The following is a 9,514-nucleotide window of genomic DNA, read 5'->3' as shown; positions in this document are numbered from 1 at the left end:
TGGAGGAGACAGGCAATGTCAGCGGGGGTCTCTGATTTTGTTGATGAGGCCAGTTGTTGTTGGGAAGGAGATAGGACATACTGGATTGAATCAGGCACACCATAAGGTGAGTAAACACTCACCTGTTAGATGTGTACACTGTGGTGTAGGGGCAAATGTAAGGGCTCAGAGGACGAAAGGAAACTGCCATCAACATTCAAACCTCCGTCTGGTAAAAATATGTATTTTCAACTGGTTAGCATGTTCACATGGTGTAGACACTAAATACGGCTCATATCTTGCAGTCAGTATCGTGGCTGACCATTTCCATCATAATAGTGTAAAGTCTACACACTTTCAGGGCCTAAATGTCACCAGATATCACCAGCCATGTCTGATACGACATCTGCTGCACTGTACAGAGTAATATAGATCTTACACAATTATCATCCCACCTCTGGTTGTGTTACATTAACATGCTATATTTAGCCTGACAGTGACATATTTAAAAAAGCAGAGTAAATGATAATTGTGAAAACAGGAGGAGGAAAAAAAAAAAGAAGAGAATTTTACACAATCTTGCACCTTCTTTCCTCAACCGCTGAGAAGAAGCAGCGACTAGCTCCTTGTCTTCTAATACACTGTCGTCTGACTACGTGGACTCTCACTCCTTCCTGTGTTTCATGTCGTGTTAGTCGTCTTTGGAGCGGTTGCTAGTGGACGGACTCTTCGAGCTGCTGTGTTGCTAATTATTTTTCTAAAGAATAAGTTTCCAGTTCAGTCATCCATCCATTATCTATACACCGCTTAATCCTCATGAGGGGTTGCTGGGGGGCTGAAGCCTATCCCAGCTGACTCAGGGTGAAGGCAGGGGACACCCTGGACAGGTCACCAGTCTATCACAGGGCTACACTTAGAGACAGACAACCAAGCACACTCACATTCACACCTATGGACAATTTAGAATCACCAATTAACCTCAACATGTTTTTGGACTGTGTGGGAGGAAGCCGGAGAACCCGGAGAGAACCCACGCTGCACGGGGAGAACATGCAAACTCCACGCAGAAAGATTCCGGTGTCCCCACCGGGACGCGAACCGGCAACCTTCTTGCTGCGAGGCAACAGTGCTACCAACTGCGCCACAGTTCAGTCATGTATGGCTAAATGAATCCAACTTGTCATTGCGTAGAGTTTTAAACGGTTTGAGCAGAGTTGGCAGTGGCCTCGTGTGCTTGAGCTGCAGCAGGTGGCGAGATGTGGATCAAGAGAGGCGGGGACTTTCTGCAGAATCTAGAGGAAACAACAGTGTGGAGTTACATCTAAATCATTGTAAGGCAGGAAGGGGTTATTTCCGTAGAAAGACACCCAACTTTGATAGCGATGAGTTTTTAGGGGTTTAATTAACGACCAGAGAGGAAGTATAAAGAAAGCCTTCACTGGAGGGATCCTCCTTGGAGATGTTTAATGGGGAATCTGCAGTCACATAAAAAAGTGCCTGAAGAAAACAAGGTTAATAGAGGTCATTAATCAGATCTTTATTTCTTTTCAGAGGTGGGAGTACAAATAATTTGTTACTGTACTTATGTAGATTTTGCAGGTATGTGAACTTTACTTTAGTATTAATTTTTCTTTTTTCTTTTACTCCCTACATTTGAACACAAATATCTGTGCTTTCTTCTTCTTACATTCTCAAAACTGGCTCGTTACTTGTTTCAACCTCGCGGATGACTACGTGATGTAAAAGACGTAACAACAAACGTCTTTATCTTTCCCAGCAGTCACTGAAGCTCAAAGCACCCCTACCTGCCTCAGCTGCCTGTGAGAGGCTTTCTAGCACTGCAGGACTGATTTTCAGACCCAAGAGGGCACGTCCTTCATTCAAAGAACTTTGAGAACCAGCGTCTGCTGAGGCTCAATAAAAGATTTTGGTAGTCTTGAAGAGACGAGTGTATCCATGTTGATTATCATGTTTAATGTTCATAATGTTGCTGAAATGGAAAACTGTCCAGTGATGTTTTTCCAGCACTGTGCAGGTTCTTAAAGGATGAAAACAATCCTATTTTGTGTGCTTAAAACTTTTTTTTTGTTTTACAGAGTGATCAAAAGAGGCATCGTGTATCATCGAAGCTAAAAATTAATTTTTACTTTTTACTGTTGTACTTAAGTAAATTCATTTTACTTGAGTAAAGGAGTTGGGTCAGTATTTCTACTTTTACCAGAGTCTATTTTTACACAAGTATCTCTATGACTACTTAAGCAAAGAATGTGAGTACTTCTGCCATCTTTGTATGTTATTTTTTCCAGGTCTGTCAATATACTCATGTACCCTCCAGCCCGGTAGGTGGCGGTAATGCGCCTGCGTGCTGCCTCGCCAACCACCAGCCAGCTGTGAAGCAGAAGAAGACACAGTGGACACGGGACAATGAGCCCTGCTAACCGCCGTCTGTGTGATGTGGTGAAAGATTTGTTAGGGTCAGCGTAATTAAACAGGTGAGTGGTTACGAGATGCACTTTTATTTCACGGTTCGTTAGCATGCTGTGTAAAATGCTTTCAGCTTTCTGTGAGGTTGTAGTAAAGTATCACCAACTAGCTGCCGGGCGCTAGCAGCACATGCTAGCTTTAAGATGAGAGAAACTCAGCGTTCATTTTTTGTTTTTTTTTAGGAAATTTACATTTTTAGCAACATTGATGAGGTTTTAAACTATCAAACACTCACCTCCTGCCTGTCAGCTGAGGTAACTCACTGGTGAACCTTTCATTTTGACCTAAAACTATAATAATTGCAGCTGCATAGTTGAGCAATATGAAGAATTTGTCTCTGAAACAAGAGACGTGTTTGTCAGGCTTCAAATATGATGCTGTTAGAAGTTAGTAAGGTTGTTTTAGGTCACTCTGTATCCAACGTGTGGCACTGCAGCTCCACCAAGTCCAGTGTCAGCCCCCATCCCCTTCACCTGTTTCTTCTGGCTCCTGGCAGGACCAGCTGAGCTGTAGACATGGAAGTGCCTTGCTACCTGCCCAAACTGCTGTTTGAGCTCAATGAGCAGCGTAAGCGGGATTTCTTCTGTGACTGCAGCATCCTGGTGGAAGGACGTGTCTTCAAAGCCCACCGTAATGTGCTGTTTGCTGGGAGCGGATATTTTCGAGCTCTTCTGGTTCACTATCTGCAGGCGAGTACACCAGCGCTTCTCTCCATGTGTGTTTTTTTTTTTGCTTCCAGGTGAGGAGGGCAAAAGTCAGTAGCTTCTTAGAGATACACAAGACAATGTGTTCATCATTGTGTTATCAAGAAAAGATCAATTTCTATAAAGGCACTAAAGCACAATGGAAGAAGTAAATGCCTCCCCATGAGTGGATGGTCAGAGAAGGGAAAAGCTTAAAGGTCTCGTACGTTTTGTTAGTGCTCATCAAACTATCTGTTAGGTACACCAGCTTCATCCTGCTGTCGTGACTCAGTCTGCCTGCTGTGGGCCAGTGATAATCAGGCACTGTTGTCAAAGCATATAGCCGAAATAACTCGTCCTATCTAAATACTTCGAGTCTTCAAAAAAGACACACGAGAAGGAAAAAATCTTTAAAAAGTCTTCAAAGTCTGATGTGAATAATGTTTATTCAATACTAGTGGCGAGCCGTGCATTTTACTCCAAGGCCTTCAGTGGTGTCCTACCTGAGTCAAACCACCTTATAAATCATCAGTGTTATACAGAAAGGCAGTGTAACAGGACGTTGCATTACAGACCGGTATCTCATGTAGCGAGAATGAACGCCAGAACTAAAGAAATCCAGTTAAAAGAATTTAAGCAGTCTGCTTTTACTGCAGCCACAGCGGCACCATATACATCACATCTAGCAGAAGCATCAATATTAACCCAATAAAATGACAAAAATATATGTTTTACTCATCAAAACTTGAACACATGATTTTGGTTATTTGGGTGGGTGAGTGAATACTTTTGGCAATATAGTGTATGAAGTTTAAAGTTTCACAACTCTAATGTGCAGCTGTCAGTTTTATGTGAACACACACAGAGTCAGAAGCAGAAAGTCTGAATTGACAAAGAAAGTTGATAACCACCTTCGTGACACCTGTTATCTCTGACTGAGGACTTAGTTTTTTGTGGAGCTGATTTACACAAAGACAGCCTGGCTGTGTCAGACTTGCTTCGTAGTACACCCCTCAGGACAACCAAAGGCCCATATATGATGGCAATATCACATTGTTGTTGTTTTACCTACATCTGATACAACACTTTAACAATATTTTGAAATGAGACACAAAATAGCTGAACATACATCAACATTTATGCACTTTGTCTGCTCTGTACGTCTTTTGAATTTTAAAATGTTGCACCATACAACAAAATGGTAATGGATTATTTAAATACTAAGCTTTGTGAGAGAGAAGAAAAAGAAGAAGAAAAAGAGAAGAATGTCACTGCCAGATCTAAAATGAGTAAAGATAATTACATTGAAAATAAATAATTGATTCATTATTAGTTACAAACACTGACCTGAAATGAATTTAGTCTAACACACGAGTCCTGCAATAAATCTCAGCTTAATGAAGGCTATAACTTCAGTTTCTGTTTAAATTAATTTAGGGAGCTGTTGCTGTAACCTTGTGTTCCTGGTGGAAGCTGTTATGTGTGATGCTATAGGATTGTGTTGTAAAATGGGGTTTTGTTAATTCAGTAAGTTGAGGCTAGATATCAGAAAACACCTTCAGGTTTATTTCATGACTGTTTAACAGCAGCATCACAGAGTGCACCTTCCCTTCCTCCTTCTGCTATATATGTGTGACCATTTTCAAAATCCCCTTCGCGACAGGAGACGAGCGGAGCAACCTACACACTGAAAGTTTCAATGTTTTGCTAAAGCTTCAGATCATGCAATGACAAGTCCCACAGACGAATCTATTTCAATGGCAGTTCTCGCCTCTCTGCATGCAAATGTCTAGAATCAATCTAATTATGCAGTCACTAAGCACTGTGTATGGTATTAAGAGTGGCCAGTTAAATATATTGAGTTCTGACAGCCATTCATTTTAAGCCTTTCTCCCAGGAAACAATACAGTCAGCCACGTTCCCAACTGTTTCACTGCACCCTCTGAGGTCTGCATATAGTCTGACAAAACTGACAGATGGGGAAGTGCTTATAGCGTTTTACAGCAGCCACAATGACAAGGCTGACTTCGCTGCAGACTTAACATATAGTTTATGCTTTCCGGCCTTGTGGAATAATCAGTGGCCACAGTTTAATGGGCTGATGCTGACTATCTCAAAATGCTATGTAATTAGCCATCTGATTAGTTGATCACCCACAAATATGAGTTTGATAAAATCATCAGAAGTTTAAGATCTTAAAAAAAAAAAATCAAGCTCAGAAAATGATTGCTACTTCTAAATTTTAACACTGTTATAGTCTCCTGAAGTAAGCTTTAAAGTATAAGAGGATTTGGTTTACAGTCTTGATCTAATGAACAGCAACATCAGATAAATATAGTCCTAAATTGTCCTGAACTTTGAATATATCTCTCTTCAGGACAATGGACAGCGCTACAGCACAGCATCGTTGGACATCGTAACAGCTGATGCCTTTTCTATCATCCTGGACTTCCTCTACTCTGGCCGCTTGGCTCTGAACCGGAGCAACGTCATTGAGGTGATGTCAGCAGCCAGCTACCTGCAGATGACTGATCTGGTGAACTTCTGTAAAGGGTACATCCGCTCATCTCTAGAAATCTGCAGCAAGGAGAAGGAGAAGAGCACGGAGAAAGAGAACCGGGCAGAGGACGGAGGAATGGGTCTTGCAGACAGCGGCACTCCTGCTGCGACAGTCTCCAGCGGTGCAGGCGTTGCTGAGCCTCGTTCACAGGTTGCAGAGGCAGACAGAGGGTCTGGTTTGAGTTCTGAGGCCGTTACATCGGCAAGAAACCCCTTGTCTATCTCCGTCACCACCCCTCCAGCCTCCAGCAGGGACATGGATAGTGGTTACCCTTCCAGGGAGGAATTTACATCCGTCAGTGAAGGACAGAAGGGACACATGGATCAGACTAATCTCTCATCCTCCTCGTCCTCTGCGTTGACTCCAGAGTTAGTGAACCCTAAGATAGAATATGACCCTGATGAGGAGCTTATGGAGTCCCCTGACACCAAAGACCTTGCATCATATGCTGGGCCTTCGCTGCACAATAACCATCATAGCAGACTACTTCCCCCAAGTCCCTCTCCCTCCAATGAACGCTCCCCCTTGGGATACAGCCCTTCGTTTAATGCTCGGCAGCTGATGGAGATCGTGGCCAGAGGTGAAGGCCCCAGTCCTCTGGGGGATAGAGTAGGGCAGCGCTTTACCCAAGGACAAGGTAGCAACACGGGAGGAAGCAGAATGGATGAAGGTTTAGGGTTTGTGGGATCGTCTATAATGGAGATCCAATCTGATTGGCTTGGAGAGGACACAGGTAATTAAACACAAGACAACCCAATGCACATGAGCTAGGATGACACACTATATATCTCTGCTGACTTGTTTAAAAAAAAAATGTACAGAAAATTCTCAGGCAGAAGAATGGAGCAGATTTGAACTGTTGTTGTCTTTCTCCCCCTGCAGGTGATGGCTTGGTAGTGCCAGTGAAGCTTCACAAGTGCCCTTTCTGCCCGTACACTGCCAAACAGAAGGGGATCATGAAGAGACACATACGTTGCCACACAGGAGAAAGGCCTTTCCCCTGCCCAATGTGTGGCAAGAGGTTCACTCGACAGGAGCACCTTCGCAGCCACGCACTCAGTGTAAGAACTCAGTGTGGTTCTCACCTCAGCGTTGCCAGCGCGGTCGGTTTCAATATGCAGATCTTCCCGTCAAAGCTAGATTCTGATGCAAAAGTTATCAAAGAAAGGAAATCCACAATTACTATTTGCCAGTTTATGTAGTTTTTGCCTCAGTTGAAAAGCCTGCTGTCTGTGTGGTGGGCAGCGAGCTATTTTGATTGTGTAGTTACAAAAACCCACAGTTTAGCCCCTCTCGCTTTAAAAAAAAAAAAAAAAAAAAAAAGAACTGATGACATAATGGGAATTTAAATTACTGAGGGATATATGAATTCTGTGGCTCTCCTCTAGATGTAAATACAGTCGTGACTCGATAATCCGACACTAAATGCAAAACCTTCTTTTATGTCGGATAGCAAGGCTGTCGGATTGTCAAGACAGAGGTCCAGATACAAGGAGGGCTTAATGCTCGAAGGGTAATTTGTTGTTAATATTTATTGTTTTTAGTTGTTATAACTGGTGTGTTGTGAGAGCACAACGCATCGCTGGATTTCACACCTAATTGACCGGTGCGCTTGTGCACGTTCTGGCCACTTCCACCCCAGAGGTGCGCTCTGATGGGGTGGAAGGGCCTGGAACGCACATGCCAGTTTAGAATAGGTGTCACAGTTCTGTTTCCACCATCGGTGGTGGCGGGGGAATGGTGAATACTTCCGTAAACACTGAGCACGCTCGCTGTGTGTGACGTCGTTGTGTCCTCTCCTGCGCAAGGGGGACACTTTTGGGTCGTATGAAGTTCCTACAGCAGATCACATACAAGTCACGTTTAATTGGAAATGTGAACTCGCAAAAAATCGGATTTCACAAAAACATCTGAATTGAGCGTTAAGTCCCGCAGTGTGAACGTAGCCAATCTGTCGGATTAAGTCACATAATACGCTGCTATCCTTATTTGTGACATAAAATGTCATGTTGGAGTCGGAATCCAAGGCTGTCAGTATGTTAAGGCCACTTCTTGTGGGTTCTGTTCGTTTTTCCTAAAAACCTGTCAGACAGCAAGGTTTTCAGATTGTTAAGCGTCGGATTATCGAGTCACGACTGTATGTGTACATCGCTTGACAAGAACAGTTGTGGGCAGTGTATCTAAAAATCTGACTTACTTGTTTCACTTATAAGGTGCCAACAACACAGGCTGCTTAGCTGGGAAACTAGGAACACATAGAAAATCTAGTTTAAATGACAACAAATAACGTTGGGAACTGTCATCCAGAATAGTTTGTTGACAACAAATTTAAATTAAGATTGTTCTTCATTCACTATTTTCATTATAGTTGAATTTGGATTTCATGGTGAGGAAAAGATTGTGAAGAGTTTTTAAGTGTTTAGTTTTTTTTTAGTTTAGTTTTTATGGAAAACCAAATCAAGCACAGGTGATTGTTTAAAGCAAAGTAGTTTATACATGTTTTCAAATGTTTAGGTTGTTGTGGGAAATGGTCTACGGATAATAAACAGTGCCATTGTTGCACTTTACAAATCCATTTTTTACTTTTTGTCTTAGTTCCAGAGAGTAGTATAGTCCACAGTACATGCTGAAAGTAGAATGGTTTGTTCAAGACAACTTTAAGCCACTGAATGCAAGTGGTTAATTTTAAACAGTAATAAGCCATTTCATTCTTTAATTCAGTGACGTTAAGTTGATTTACGAGTGCAGTAAATCTTTTGGCTCCCATGTCGTTGTTCTTCACCTGCACTAATCCATAAGTTGCTGCTGGTAACACTCACCGTGTTGACCATCCACAGGTCCACAGACATTACTGGCCAGTATCATGCAAGAGCTGCAGACGAACCTTCACTGGATCGGGTGTTTCGCCAGGACTCAGACGCTTTGGCATCTGCGACAGCTGCAACTGTGTGACCACCACGCATGATGATTCGGCCCCCGTCCACCCCTCCGGCCAAGCAGAGCCCATGGAGCGTTCGGACGGAGGCACAGATTGGTCCAGTTTTATGGACGATGTGGACGAGGTAGAGGTTGGCAGAGTGGAGGACTTGGTGGAGAAACAGATGCTTGAAAGACAGCTTGCTGTCTGCACTGATGTAGGTCAAACACTGTGAATATGACGTCCACTATACTCGGAATAAACCCTTTCCCTGATCTGTGGCCACGCTATTGTGTTAAATTATCACTGTACAATGAATAATTTATTAAATCATTTGTATCCAGAATATCCAGTCTTTCTCACTCTTGCAGATATTGTGCTCTGGTGATTTTCCTAGCAAGAAAGAAGTGTTTTGTTTTTAAAACCATGGATGTGATCCTTAATTTTTTGATGTATTTGCACAGCTGATCAAAACCAAATTTTTTTTAATGTGTTGTACATAAAGAGAGTGTGCCTGTCAAAGCGTCATTTTGCTGAACCTCACACAAGATGGACTAAGTAGCTTGCTACACATTTTGTTCTGTCCAAAAATATCAGTTTGTAGATAACAAGAGCTTTGTAGGGATGATTTTGCCACTTGGGGTACCGTTGCAATAAATGTTTTTTTGTGTAACTGTGGACATAGCCTGTCATAGTCTGTCCTCACATTTTAGGGTTTAATGCTCTTAGTCAATAGTTAGTATTGAGGTGAGGGTATTCTCTTGCTGCTTGTCTTGAATGTATTTGCATCAGGTACAAAAGTAGCCTAGGGCGCCCTCTAGTGGTTATTCAGTGATACAAATGTGCCAGCAGCTGCTGAAGTAACTGGCTACATTGCATTAGGGAGGCAAT

The 9,514-nt window shown here is 42.6% G+C and overlaps 1 protein-coding gene across 1 annotated transcript; it reads left to right on the top strand.

Moving 5' to 3' along the window:
* Positions 1–2,385: 2,385 nt before the first annotated feature.
* zbtb8b (zinc finger and BTB domain containing 8B) lies at positions 2,386–9,303 on the top strand. The gene is made up of 5 exons (XM_008287597.1): positions 2,386–2,471; positions 2,960–3,152; positions 5,524–6,439; positions 6,589–6,767; positions 8,544–9,303. Exons 2-5 carry the CDS (start codon positions 2,979–2,981, stop codon positions 8,856–8,858), a joined length of 1,584 nt encoding a protein of 527 aa, XP_008285819.1. The 5' UTR covers positions 2,386–2,471; positions 2,960–2,978; the 3' UTR covers positions 8,859–9,303.
* Positions 9,304–9,514: the final 211 nt, after the last annotated feature.

The sequence above is a fragment of the Stegastes partitus genome, unplaced genomic scaffold (genome assembly GCF_000690725.1).
Source record: "Stegastes partitus isolate 25-593 unplaced genomic scaffold, Stegastes_partitus-1.0.2 Scaffold509, whole genome shotgun sequence".
In the NCBI taxonomy this organism is placed as follows: domain Eukaryota; kingdom Metazoa; phylum Chordata; class Actinopteri; family Pomacentridae; genus Stegastes; species Stegastes partitus.
The sequence above is the reverse complement of the archived record's forward strand: the minus strand, read 5'-3'. Positions and strand labels throughout refer to the sequence as shown.

Coding starts and splice junctions, on each gene's coding strand:
- zbtb8b (XM_008287597.1), top strand. CDS start 2,979: ATGGAAGTGCCTTGCTACCTGCCCAAACTGCTGTTTGAGCTCAATGAG. Junction 6,440..6,588: donor TTGGCTTGGAGAGGACACAG/GTAATTAAACAC, acceptor CTCCCCCTGCAG/GTGATGGCTTGGTAGTGCCA. Junction 6,768..8,543: donor TTCGCAGCCACGCACTCAGT/GTAAGAACTCAG, acceptor GACCATCCACAG/GTCCACAGACATTACTGGCC.